Raw genomic sequence first — 14,507 nt, forward strand, 5'->3', positions numbered from 1 at the left:
TTCCATCAGCAGTAAGGCTTCCTCATTCCCAGACAGCGAGGTGGCAGGGAATAAAAAGCCTGGAGCCAAAGAACAAATCAAACTGAAGAAAACTAGAGGTGATTTTGGAAGAGGATCTGGTTCAGGGAACTGATAGAAACCTAGCCAAGGGTTTGGGCATGTTCTTAGGATATGACTGGTGGGGACACATAGAGAGGTGTGATTTTGGTCAGTGATATAGACCTTAAGTACAGAGAGTGGTTGTCAGATTTGAAGAAATGCGTTCACCTCCACATTAGCCAACAGACTACCTACCTAGTGTTGTTTTCTTTTTAATAACAACATTGTACAGGGGAAAGAATTACAAAGAAGAAAGAATCTGTTTATCTCACACACACATCCATATACAATGAGTATTTTCTGGGTTCTTAGCAAATATAGACATTTCATTACACCAAAGTTAGATTATGTTTCTCCTCAATTTCAAATCAGATCTGTGATCAGTTTGTCAAGGGAATAATCATAAAACAAATCCCAACAACAAATAAAAAGGTTGGAATTTTTTATCTTTACCCACTATGGTCAAGATAAAATGCAATTAATTAAACATTAAAAGGTAAAAAAAAAAATAGAGCCTGGATTTAAATGCAAGGAAAAGGGCAAGCAACTGCCATAGCGTTTTCATTCCATGCAATCATTTAGCAACCTCCTCAAATGATGTGTGTTCTTCACCCTGCCTAAGTAGAAGCGTGAGCTCCTTTGTAAGACTCTGTGGCCAACACTGCAAGCTTTGCTGAGTCTGGTGGAATATCTGATCTCCTGCTATGATCTGCTTCTGGAGGCCACACAAAGCCAGCCCAGAGAAGTAGGCTTCAGTGCTTGACTTGGAGGAAGACTGCTGTCCTGAAAAGTTTCAGGCCAAAGCCAGTTTCTCTGATCTTCCAGCTGGTGCTGGTTCCTTTAATATGAAAGTGCAGGGGAGCTTCAACCTCCTCCACCACTGCACTTCTTTCACGTTTATATCCCACCCCCCAACAACCCCCGCCACCTTTCTTGAACACACTGAAATAGAATTTTGATGATTGGATAATCCAGCTAAGAGCTCTGAAATTAGGAGAGTGAGAGAATGAGAGAGATGGAAGTTACCATAGTTGGAGGTCTGGATGCAATTTTAGAAGACTCTGCATATGGGTAGTCTACTTAGACTTTTATTATGGTCAGAATTTTAGATAATGCAAAACACAGCCTGACATATGGTGGGCCTTTAATTGTGTTTGGTGGATACAAGAATGAAGTTATGAGAGGATCTATTCCAGTCATAATAGGATAAGGATGCCTCCAGTGGCCTGGGAAGTAGCATTTTCCTGTCTGAAGACCTTCATAGAACTTCTTAGAGATAATTTTTTTTGAAAGCTAATTCATTTTTTATTCTTATTCTCTCTCTCCTGCTCTTTCTCCTCAAACACACACACACACGCGTGAACACACACACACACACACACACACACACACACACACATACATTTTCCCTCACACTCTGGTCCTGGCAGGTCAAGTAATTTGTGAATGAGTTATGTTGAAAAGAAAATACAAACCCCACATAAAATGCACAAACAATATTATGCTATTTTTCAAGTTGTGTCACATTGCTAGACACTTGACAGCTAGGTGACAGAAAGTCTGTCACTGATGCCTGTCTGTCATGAAGATGACACCTGTGCTGCATATTTCATTTGCCAACCCTCATGTCCAAAGAGAGGTCACAGGGAGACAGGGTCTGCATGACTTTCTTTATTCATTGCATTTCTCTACAACCTTGTTAATGAGATTAACAGCTGGGGATCTGGGTTAAACATTTTAGGCAAGTGTTGCTATTTGAAGCATCTGTGCCCACATGCTGTATCAACAGTCTTTAAAAAAATAAAAGCACATTTAAATGTGAGAAAGCTTAAATGTCAAGCTATTGCCATAGCTTTTTTAATCTATGAAATCATTTGGCAACCTTCTTTAAAATGCTGTGGCTTCTTCTCCCTGTAGGAATAGAGGTATGAGCCCCTTTGGTAGCCTCTCTAGTGGCCAGCTTTTCTGGCTTTACTAATTTGAGTGGAGGACCAGCCTGTATCTAGCATGCCTTTTAACTTGATATCCTAGGGCAGGGGTTTAAATTGGCATCAGATACCCAGACTATACTTATAGAAGGGCTTGAAGGATTCAGTGAAATCCCAGACATAATTTGCAAATCATGTTCATGAACATGTGTGCATTTTTTTAAAGAAATGGTGCCTATTGTATATCATATCCTTATAAGTTTCCATAACCCTTAAAAGGTTAAGACCCTTTCTCTTAGAGGGCAAGAAACACCCATTGTCTTTCTCTCTATCTGTATAGTTCTGCTAGAGATATGCAATCACACCACTGGTATTTTCCAAGTGTTAGCTATTTACTGTCTTATAACAAAAAATTCCAAGATTTGGCAGCTTAAAACAAACAAAAAATACTCACAGTTTTTATGGATCAGGAGTCTGGGAGTGGTTTAGCTGGGTGATTCTAGCTCAAAGTCTTACATGAGGTTGCAGTTAAGCTGTCAACTGGGGCTGCAATCATCTGAAGGCTTGATCAAGTGGTTATCTGCTTTCAAACTCTCTTACATGGTTATTGGAAGGCCTCAGTTCTTCACTGGCTATAGGCTAGAGATCTCAGTCCCTTACAATGTAGGCTTCTCTAGGCTGTTTGGTCTTCATGACATGGCAGCTAGCTTCCCCTGAGGAAAGACATGTCATGTCTTCTTGACATGGCAACTAGCTTCCCCTGAGGAAAGTGATTTAAGAGAGAAAGAGAGAGACAGCCCAAGATGGAAGCCACAGTCTTTTATAACCTAATCTTGGAAATGATATGTCTCCCCAGCTATATTGTCTTGGACACTCAGATCAACCTTGGAACAGTGTGGGAAGTACCACACAAGGTTGTGAATATCAAATGGCAGGGATCATTGGGGTTGACTGTTTAAAGAGACTATTACTGTATCCTCTATTGACACAAACATAAAGCCAGCACACTTTAGGGGACCTTCGTCTAGTACTTCCAGATCCCCAAGTGATCATTACCAGTGCCCAAATGGCTGAGGCACAAGATCATTCTTTCATAAGATGATAATTACCGTATATTAAATCAATTAGAGAACAAATGCAAAGAATCCAGCATAAGGAAACTATGTTACAGAACTCTAATCTTTTTCATAGCTGGTCTTTAGTTTAGTTTCTTCATAATTTGAAAACAGAGTTAACAAAGCAGGTTTCCTTGGCAATTATTATTTAAGTAGTGGAGTTATTCAAACAGGTTCAAATATTGCTTAAATGTATTGTTTTGCTACTTGAAGTAAAAGCAGAGACTTCAGAAATACTTCCTAGTATTTACAATTTAGCAACAGTCAAATTTATTTTAAAATCAGACACATTCTTGAATATTGTCCAAATATATCTTGGTGTCTAAGGGGCGTGTGTTTGTGTGTGTGGTGTGTGTGTGTGACAGAGAGAGATTGAGACAGAGAGAGAGTACTTTTGTATACAGGCACATAAAATATGTGAGTTGCTTTGGGGATTTTCCAGAAACAAATTCAAATCCACTTTGAGAATTTTGACATCTTGAGATAAGACAAATTTCTTCATTATTTGAGAACTAAATAGTTGTAAGTCAAAACAACAATTTAGAATTTAGTACCCAAATAATAAATGTATTTTTTGTAGTCAGTATATTTGAAATGTTCTTTTTTCCTTTGGCAAAACTTTATATTTAGGCTTATTTTATGGTTAATGCTATGCAATGTAACTGACTTTGGGAAGGTTAAATTGATAAAGTAATACACTTGAGAAGGTATGTTTTGCCTGGAGGCTAATTTCTGAAAGATATTTGTGTATAAATAGGGGTTCAGTGAAGAGTTCATCTGTGGTCCTCCTAGCATGTGCTGGGACTCCTCTTCAGTGGGAATGGGTGATAAGGGCATGTGGTGCCACCAGAGTTGAGGGTGGGATGTGGGAGAGAACTCTATAACCCATTAAGCAAAATCATTTTTCTTCTTTTAAAAAGAAGCAAGCCTTTTATATCCGAAAACGCATATAAGTGACAGCTTTGAATGTTGCACTTAATTACTGTGACAATTTTATCTTTCTCTGCTATTAAAATTTGCAAGTTATTAATACTACTTAAAAAAAAAGTTTATTTTCATCAGCTACTGAATCACAGCCCATAACTGTATCTATCTTATTTATGAAAATGTAGTTGAGGGGATAATGAGATAATTTTTAAGAAACTTTCCAAAGAAATCAGAAAAATGCTCGAGGTGTTATTGGGCAAGGTATTTTTTATTTTTTAAAAAAATTTTTTGAGACAGGGTCTCTGTCGCCTAGCTTGGAGTACAGTGGCATGATCTCGGCTCACTGCAACCTCTAGCTCCCGGGCTCAAGTGATTCTTCCACCTCAGTCTACCAATAGCTGGAACCACAGGTGTGCACCACCATGCCCTGCTAATTTTTGTATTTTTTGTAAAGACAGGGTTTCGCCATGTTGCCCAGGCTAGTCTCGAACTCCTGAGCTCAGGTGATCTGCCTGCCTTGGCCTCCCAAAGTGCTGGGATTATAAGTGTGAGCCACCACTTTGGCGTGGGCAAGGTATCTTTGACTTGCTTGTATCTTATTTTTTAATACAGAGTTTGGGGTTCTTAACTTTCCCCCGATGCTATTACATTGAGTCTGAAGAGGTCACTATGTCTTTAATTAACTCCTTCAGAGAAATAGAGTCTCAATAATTCCAATATCCAGACAAAACATTGTAAACACAATCAACCAGTTTCCAATTATGAGCTGAAAAGTAGCAACGTATAAACTCATAATATATATCTGAGCTAACCTCACTTTCTTTTACATACCTTACTTGACTCCAGCCAATAGTAAAACCAAATTAAAGGAAATAAAAGAAGTCAGGACATTTAGTGTACTGTAAAGAGCCCTTCATAGGAATGCCAATGGCACATCGTTTTTCCTTGTTTCCCTTTCATATGTAAATGTCAAGTTTTTTTAAAAAAGGTATTTTCCAAAAAGCTTTATCTTTTAATTGTCTCTTTTTGCTTTTTCTTAAATGAGGTTTTCGCACACTTGAAATTCAGGATGCACGTTAAGTGCAAAAAGGTTAAAGCATAAACTATTCTAGAGACACCTTCACTGAAATGCTCATAACACTGAGGAAACCCCATGTCTAAATCTAGCCCTTTGACTTAGTGGAAGGAAATTATTTCTCTAGCAAAACGAAAATAGAAACCGATATTCTGCTTGCCTCTCAGAAGTGGTTACATTAGCAGAATCTTTTCAGTCAATAATTGGTTATTGAAAGGTTATTATTACTTCTTTAGCTTTATGTTATCTTAAAATTGACCTGTTAAGTTTCTACTTATCCCTTTAACAGATCATTTATTCATCATTTGGAAAATCTACATATATAGCAGGATGTGCATTTATTTATGTTTAGAAACTTAAGTACTTTAGAAATGGTTTTGCGTTACTTCCTAAATACAGTCACCCTATTATAGGATCACAGCACCATATCTTGTCTAGACTTCTCTTTTCTATTTGTTTAAATTTAATTTGATCCAGCTTTCCTCAGCATGTAATGGTAATGGAATTTTATCCTCCCTACATTGTGCATAAACACAAGATAGAAGAGAAATGAATGTTCGGTGAATAGAAGCTAAGAAGAAAGTCATTGATTTTCTATGTGAAAAGCTGGGAAATATTAGATGGAGCTTGATTTTTTTTTTAATTAGCTTGTCTTCTGGCCTTCCCCTCTTAAGATTAATAATTGATGGCATTTCTTCAATTTTGAGAGTCTTGCAGTCAATCTCTTTATTTCATGAGAGTTTATCATTACCAGGTAATAATTTCAGGATTGTGGCTTTATGGCTCTCCCATTCTTAGGTGGATCGTATGGAGTTTGCATGCTCTGCTTTGATTTGAACCCTTTCCCTTGGCTTTTGTTGGTTGGTGGCTGCAACTCTGCAGCTCCAGAAGAAACCACTAGCCCAGAATCCGACGGCCACACATTTCTCCAGCGGTTTCATTCACATTTCTCTTCTTCTGACCTCCATGCTGAACAGACTAAACCTAAAACCTGGAGACGCCCTGAAGGAAAAATACCCTATGCGGCATGAGAATTGCTTACTTTTCTAATCCTAACCTACCTTTTTCCTTTTTTATTTCTATCTTTTGTACCTATTTTTCTTAATTCTTTTCCCCTATTAGGGGCAAATTAGTTTTAAATCAGGCAAGTATTTGGGATCCCTCAGCATATCCAGAACGTCTGATCCAATGCCTTTTTTTATTTTTCAGTCAGTTTGCTCCCAGGAAAGCCTTTTTGTGGAAAACAGGTAAAATAAAATTTACTTTTCCATGTCTTTAGAGGAACAACGTCTGTCATGTGTGTCCTGTATATTCATAAATATATATCCCATATATAAGTGTGTACTTGAATATATGTATTAGCAAATACATATATCTATGTGTACATACATATATGTTCACACGTATATGTTATTTAACACATCTAAAAATTATCTAATTTGGAAAAAATTTTCCCTCAGTTAATTCCAAACAGAATTGTAAAAATTTTTCTCATTTAAAGTCTCAATTTCTGGTCCTTGCAAAGGTAAACTTCCTATTACTTTCACCAGGCATTAAGAATAATAAATATTGAGACATCACAGGAACTTGCAGTTTCATTGGCTTATTTAGTAGTCCGCTAGAAGATGCATATATTTGGTATTGTTGGCCACGTCCTGTGCCCTATAATGATATATAGCTATACAAGTAACGATTGAAATAATATTCTTTCCAGTTTTTTTATTCTAAACAATCTATTCATCTTCATAAAACACTTGACCTTGAAAATCTTATCTAAACTGGCCTAGATTTAGCAGTTTACCTGGCATAGGAGTTAGTAGGGGGAGGTAGTTGTAAAATAAATGGCTTATAACATTTAAAGAAAATCTTGGAAATAAGAGCAAAAATTTTTCAAACTTAATATACACCCTTCAAAAATCATTCTAAATTGACATATATATTAAAATACCCCATTGATTTAATTGCAGATACTCAGGGCAAATTAAGGAATCCACATTAACTGCGCTAATCACATTTAAGAGGCATCAAAATGGGCAACTTGATTGGAAAATATAGTGTCTATAAATAAAGTGGTGGTTAATTTTATTTCAGGGGTTTGCTTAATGGGTATTCCTATACCATTGATTAAAATGGATACTGATTAAATGCCAGTACTCAGAGAAATTTAAACTGGGCATTAAAGATGATCGGCTTAAAAAATTCCATCATTCATATTTGCATTTGGAAATCTTCAAGTAAGGTGACTAAACCCCTTAATAGAATAATCTCTTTTAGAAGAAGAGAAAAAATTGAGAAACACATAAAAGGGATTCACAGAAAACTTCAAAGTCCATATATATTTAGACAAATGTTCCCTATTTACAGTAAAACCAATAATCTATAAGGATTGACATCTTGCAGGTGATTCTAAAGGATTCCAAAAATACTCTATCTTTGCCAAAAAGATTAAGTGAGCATTTACAATTCAGATTCATGGGAAACCTTATCCTCTAGTCTCCTAGCCAGTGATTTTCACTATCTTCCTCCCTAATCTTATCCATTTACATTTGAGTATCCCTTATATTATATTGGATTATATTCACCATTACAATAATTGGTCACATATATATGTATTGCACATGTTAACAGGTCTTGATGGTCCTGGAAACCAAAAATCGAATTAAGTGACTTCCCTCCAAAAATAAATACATTTCTTGGATACCGACCTCTGGAATGCCAGTATTTCATTATCCCAAAATATAAAGAATAGTTTTAATATATTACTCTAAAAAACGCTACTAATATATGTAATTAAATCTCTCTTATGTCTATATCAATCTCTTTTCTCCTTTTCTATTCCCTCTACTTCCTCTTTCCTTCCTTTCCCCTTACCTAGTATCAGTGTCTTAATCCTAGGGTAGAGATCTTAATCCTGTCAAACTGCCATTAATTTATTATGGCAAAATTCATCATAGTATAAATAAATCTTTGTATGGGATTGATTTGTGCTGTAGTAGAGTACACATCCATTTAACACAAGGCATTTAGTACCCTTAGGTTTTATATCATAAAAATCATGTTTTTCATTTCCAGTAGGCTCTTGGAAGACAGTAACATATGCAATGAGACCTATAAGAAAAGACAGCTCTTTCGGTTGGTATGGTTTACTTTCTTAAACTGTGTTTTTTTCAGATTGTGTGGTAGAATCAATGTTAAATATTAGTGTACTTGTGTAAAATATATCTGTTTATTTTTAAAAGTCCAGTTATTTCTTTGTAAATCTTGTTACATAGCTAGTATGGAAGTCATACTGGGTAGTATGAGATATGCGACTGGCAATCTATCACTTTGTCTACAATTCATTAGGGTTCTTCTAGTTTTCTGCTTTTCCGGGGCTAACTTTGGTAGCACACTGTTTTAATTTTCCCAAATTAACTTTAGTAAATTACTCTGAGTTAAATTTTCCCTGACAGATTGCAATTATACGTACATTCTCAACACTGGAAAATAAATCAATGATAGCCCTATTTGGGTAACTAACTTTTAATTTTATCTGTTATAATATTTCAAACATTATTTTCAAGGGTGTTTTCAAGGGTGAATTTTATTTCTAAAGAAAGAGATGAGGTTCCTTCCAATTATAATGACCTACTTAAATTAAAATCTCTGTGGGCTAAGGGGAAAGGATGATAATGTTTTTAAAAGTTCTATAGTAGACTAGAAGCTCTATGAAAGCAGAGGAACCATACCCATTTTCCCACTGCTCTATTCAATCTATATCTGACATCCATTGTAGAGCGAAGTGTACACAGTACTATAAGTATACTCAGTATCCACTATATATATTTAATGTGTTAAGGGGTTTATGAATGTTAGGATTTACCTCCATTGTAGGAATTACTACAAGAACAACAACAACAACAACAACAAAAACTCTTACCCACTTGAAAGAAAATGCTAAGAAAAGCAGATGAATTGAATGTTGAGAGAGTGCGTTTTTGCAATAAGTCTGGACTTTAGAACTCATTATGAGTAAAGTTAATTTATCTTACACTTTGATGGAAACAAAAAACAGAAGCTTCTTTTTGGACTTCCCTCACTTTTCTAGATTGAACTATGAAGTTTATGAAATCTTCCTTATGTATCATTAGACAATTAATTTTCTTTTTCACACTTGAAGATTTAAGAAAATAACTTTGCACTTCTTTTGAAAACTCAGAGAAAAGCTAAAATTTACCATTACTCCTGTGCTCACACACTATGACCTAGTTTGTTTAGGCCAATATAGATAAAACATGGGTTCTTGTCCCCTAAAGGCCAATTAGTTTTACATAATCCCAAATCTGTCCCCAAGCAAGAGCTACCATATACTCAGGTTAGCCATCCCAAATATGGATTTCATCACTCACCCAAATCACCAAGCACAGAAACTCAGAAAGGTAACTTAGCACAAAGTCATTCACACAATTGTAAAAGCAATTCAAGATGTACGTCATCCTTAACCTGGGCAAAAAAGATACATTTAGACATAAAGGAAAATAAATATTTTCAGTTGTATTAATCAGCACAGAAGCAGAGCTTAAAAGATATGCTTTATAACTACCTTGGGATGAAATTCTAGTTACTTACAAGAGGGCTAGTTCCAATGACCAGATATCTCATTACTATCATCCTCCTGGATTCCAGTAGGCGAGGACCAAGACTGGGCTTAGGAGAGAAGGGAAGACACCTGTGCATGTGGTTTTCTACAATGCCTATGATCCCACACCCAAACAGATTTGGAATTCAATACTGGACCTCATTTCACCGCTGTTAAGATGATAGTGCAGTATAAAATAGAGATGTACAAAATATGTTTTAATGTATAAATACCTAGGAATCATAAATTAGAATTATACATTATTTTTGAATCTCATTAATGCTAACTCCCTAAAGCAGCAACTTAAATTTTCATTTTTAAATGCACAGATTATGGCTAAGGACAGTGATTTGAGCTAGTGAGATACAGGCAGAGAAGATAAAGAAATCTTAGGTTGCCTTATTGAGCAGGCGATGTGGCATAAGTCTAGAGGAACTTCTCAAAGCTCTTAAAAAAGCTCTACAAGGGAGAAGGGTATAGACTACAACACACTAAATTGAACCCAGAAATAGTGGTGACTGCCTTCTTTACCCAAAAGGCTCAATCACATGGGCATTTACAGGAAGTCTGGATTCCTGCCATGGAAGTGCAGAGTTCATGGCTAAAGAGATAATTGAAGCAGAATTAGTAATGAGAACAAGGGATCACCCTCATATGAAGAGCTTCCATCTCATGCATCTTGCACTCTGAGGCTAAGCACCCCTCCCAAATCATCAAGCCAGTGTTTTTCTATAATAAATATTTCAAATTAGCTGCAAATTAGATTATTGTCACATTTCTGGTGCATTCACAGTTACTAAATAATGATTTTGCTAGAGTTTGTAAAAGACAGGTTAACATAATCATGATTATGGGAGAAGAATGAAGTTGAATTTGGAGATTTAAAGAGAAGACAATCAGAAATGGAACACCAAGTCATTGAAAAGGTTATCCATTTCTCCACTCTATCTCCCATGGCTTTCTTGAATTTCAAAGGAGTTTAAGAGGTAAAGCCATCTGGTCATTGGTGAAGGTCTGGTCGTTCAAACCTATAACTTGGTTTTCATCAAGTGGTTCTTATTTCTAAAACCAGTCATCCCTGTCGTACTGAGAACAGAGAGAATGTTTGTAAAATACTAATAGAGGATGGCAGGGCACTGAGTATTTTCATCTAACCTTCCACTCGAAAGTGCTTTTTGTTTTGTGAAAATTCTGTACCTCTTCCTCCCTTTGCTTTACAAAGTTCCTGTCACAAATCAATTATTTCATTTTTATTTCTTGGATCAATTTACCTTCTTATGTTTGGCTGAAATAAAAGAAAAAGTTGAGTGAGTAAATTTAAAGCAGCACTTAAAATTTTCTTTGTAGTCTGTACAATTTTGTCAGTGAGTATTTCAATCACATGTGTGCACTTCAAACATCTCAACAGCACATTATTGTCTTTAAAATATTTTTCAATGAAGCTACCAATGACGTCTGAGAGATTTGAATCGAGGCTTAAATATGCCGCATTGCGAATATGAATTAGGTGTTATATTTACTGATCGAGATTTATATTCCCTTTACTTATTTATAATCCATTAAAATCTTAAGGTATTTTACTGATGCATTATTTTTATCTTCAGATAAAGTTTTGAATTTATTAACAAAATTATGCTTTAGACAGATTGGAAACCAATGAAAGTGCAAATTTCATCAATTTTCTCTATAAAGCACATGCAATTTTGCATGTTTCTGAGAGATACTCTAAAGTCTTCAAACTTCACTTCTGACTATTGGATCTCTTCCTTTTTCTATTTGAAGTTTGAACAATTGTGTTATTTCACCTGAGGAGCTTTTTTTTGTTATTTCCATTGTTCCCCTTGGAAAGTTTTGTGTCAGTGTATAGTGTTTACACTGTTGTTATTTTCAAAAGTTTTTCTACGTGAAAAGAATTAAAGCGTTCTTTCCTCTGACCATGAAGGTTAAACTCAGTGGGCAAAATTCTTACCATAGGTTAATAGAGTAATTTCCATGATTTCTACACTATCTGTCAAAGCCTTGGTGATTTCAGATGTGTATCTCATAAAGCTGGAATATGAATTAACAGCTTCTCTGGATCTGTGTGCATTTTTCCATTGACAATTATTTTGTGCTAAAGAGAGAGAAAAAGTCTTCTTTTGTGGGAGTTACTTTTAGAATCACTGAAGATCACAATTACTTCTGAACATTAATTAATTATTGATTTGAGTCAGGAGAACTTATCCCCCTATTCTCTTTGCAAGAAAAATTAACAATTACATTTTATACCATGTCTTTCTAGTTGTTTCTCCTTCACCGACAGAGGGATCATGTGACATTTCTAGGTTTGGTTTTTTCTGTTTGTAACCTGTGTGTTATGTGTGATGTTATCTGTCTATACATCATCAAAATATTTGTAACACTGGGAGGCAACTGGTTTAATGAAAAGGGTTGGTAGGAAGGGTCTTGTGCGGATGACTTTCCAAGGAAAGCCTTGCTCTGTGCCTACCCACACCATTCATGTAAGGTAATCCTGTCCCTGTGCATCTTTCTGGTGGTCATACTCCAGGGGCAACAGAGATGGCTCAGGGAGAACATCCGGGAGTCGACAGAGCAGCTCAGAAAATGAACTCAAGTGGTCTGACCACCAAAGGGCCTGGAGCAGCACAGACTCCGACAGTTCCAACCGCAATCTAAAGCCCGCCATGACCAAGACGGCGAGTTTTGGGGGCATCACGGTGCTGACCAGGGGTGACAGTACTTCCAGTACCAGGAGTACCGGGAAGCTGTCCAAAGCAGGTAGTTAGTACTGAATGTGTTTATGTCCCGTGGTATTTTTTGGATTCTACACAAGCCATATGGTCACCATTCTCTGACTTTCAGTTGACTGATAATGATGATATTAATCACAGGGATAGCTGGAAAGAAGGTACAATTTAAATAGGCTACTGCCTCTTTCCAGTTATGTGCCTAGGTCAAGTTATTAACCTCTCCAAACTTTAGTTTTCTCATCTATAAAATGTAGGTTATGTAATGCTATTCAAACCCACCTCAGTAGACTAAGTGTTTATGTATTTAAGTACTTAAGTTTACTTACTTAATTTAAATTTACTCAGTAAACTTAAGTTTAAATTGCATTATTTATATAAAAATGATTACCGTGGCACCTGCATTACAGTAACTACCTAGCAAAACTTTGCTATTGCTTTTAAATTTAGTAATATGAATTATTCCTTAAAACCACACTGTAAGATAATTATAATATTAATAGCTTTTGTTCTTGCATTGGAAGGCTGTTAGTACAATCCTGGATCTGTTTTTTTTTAACCATCCTGTGCCTCTGTTTTCTTCACCTGATCAATAGAAATAATAATAGTACCTATATTGTAGAAATACTATGAAGACTAAAGGAGTCAGTATACATAAAGCAACTTGAATAATGTCTGACAAGTTATAAGCTCCCAATAAACTCTATCCTTATTCATTTTTATTATTGCCATTTAATATGTGCACCCCTGCTTTGCAGATAAGACAGGTGAGTGTAGAAAGGTTTAGAATTTCCAAGTTACCAGGTGCTTGTATCTTTTTTTCCAAGTGAAGCAAATAACGTGATTCTGAAGTAGGTTGTTCAAGTTTGCATGAACAGTCTTTGGAAGGTGAGTGATAATGAGAGATCTAGAAGAGCCATTAACTAGAAACAACTTTAAACTGATGGAAGCATACACCACGATGCTTACATGAGTCTGCAAAATGCCCTCATGGTCTGCCATTTCTAGCTCTTCTGTCTCCCAAAGATTATTCTCTATTGTTTTTGAATTATTTTCGAATGTTCACAATTAAAATACCTCCTAAAATCTCAGGAAGGTGACAAATGACCGTTCACTGGCACTCCATGAACTGAAGTTTGTGATTTTAGTATGTAACTGTTTTTGCTTTGTTTTGGTTCTGTCCTAGAAAATCAAATTCCCTGACACTCTCTTTGGTGGGGGGGTTGAGAGTTGTGATTCCGTCGTATGCTCTGGGTGACAGATTGTACAGGTGCAGCGTTCAGGATCCTGAAGTGACAGGTGAGTGGGAGGCCAAGGCAGGAGTGGGATGAAGAATGGAGAACCCCAGTTAGAGTTTAGACAAGGGCTGTCCTGGACTGTGGCTATTTTCCTAATTAAACTTTACACTCATGTTAGGTCCTAGGGGTTCCCCACCTCCATGCAAAATCTGGGTTCATTTGCTGATGGTTTAACATAATTAGGACAAATTCCTCCTAAAAATTATCTCATGTTTTTCTATATAAGGAGAAAGATAATAGCCTTTAGTTACAGTCACTACATAATATACACACCCTGATTCTCAGAAAGATTCAGATAGGTTCACACTGCCTTTCTGCAATTTTTATTCACTAATTGGTGAGTTCTTGATTTCTTACTCTAATTAATTGCTCTCATATTCCACTATTGTAGCAACTGAAGTAAAGAAAATCCACTGTGGTACACTTGAGCTCTTGTAAACTAAGATAGGTTTAATAGTTTTAAATTTCCTTAAGATGCGAAAACCAAGTGCTTTAAATGGTGCACTTAAAAATTCCAGCACACCAAAAGAGCTCTTAAAATTTTTAAATTAATAGTCATTCTCCATGCACCAACCCCCAATCACTTCCAAAGCAAAGCTCTTTGGAAACATTAAAACACTTCAAAAATGTTAAAATGCCATGTTCTTTGAAAAATGATTAGAGATTGTAAGTGCTTCACATTTTTTGTTCTTTTAATCTA

The 14,507-nt window shown here is 36.0% G+C and overlaps 1 protein-coding gene across 15 annotated transcripts in view; it reads left to right on the forward strand.

Annotated features, from left to right (window-relative positions):
* ARPP21 (cAMP regulated phosphoprotein 21) overlaps window positions 1-14,507 on the forward strand; it is a 159,161-nt gene that overhangs the window by 71,166 nt on the left and 73,488 nt on the right. For 8 of the 15 annotated variants that reach the window (XM_030932936.1, XM_030932932.1, XM_030932944.1 and 5 more), the window contains 3 exons: window positions 6,354-6,391; window positions 8,217-8,276; window positions 12,311-12,543. In XM_030932936.1, coding sequence (XP_030788796.1) covers window positions 6,354-6,391; window positions 8,217-8,276; window positions 12,311-12,543 — 331 coding nt within the window. The remainder of the gene's footprint in view (window positions 1-6,353; window positions 6,392-8,216; window positions 8,277-12,310; window positions 12,544-14,507) is intronic. The other 7 variants (XM_010389633.1, XM_010389614.1, XM_010389624.1 and 4 more) reach the window with 3 other exon arrangements.

Source organism: Rhinopithecus roxellana, chromosome 1 (assembly GCF_007565055.1).
Source record: "Rhinopithecus roxellana isolate Shanxi Qingling chromosome 1, ASM756505v1, whole genome shotgun sequence".
NCBI classification, from domain to species: domain Eukaryota; kingdom Metazoa; phylum Chordata; class Mammalia; order Primates; family Cercopithecidae; genus Rhinopithecus; species Rhinopithecus roxellana.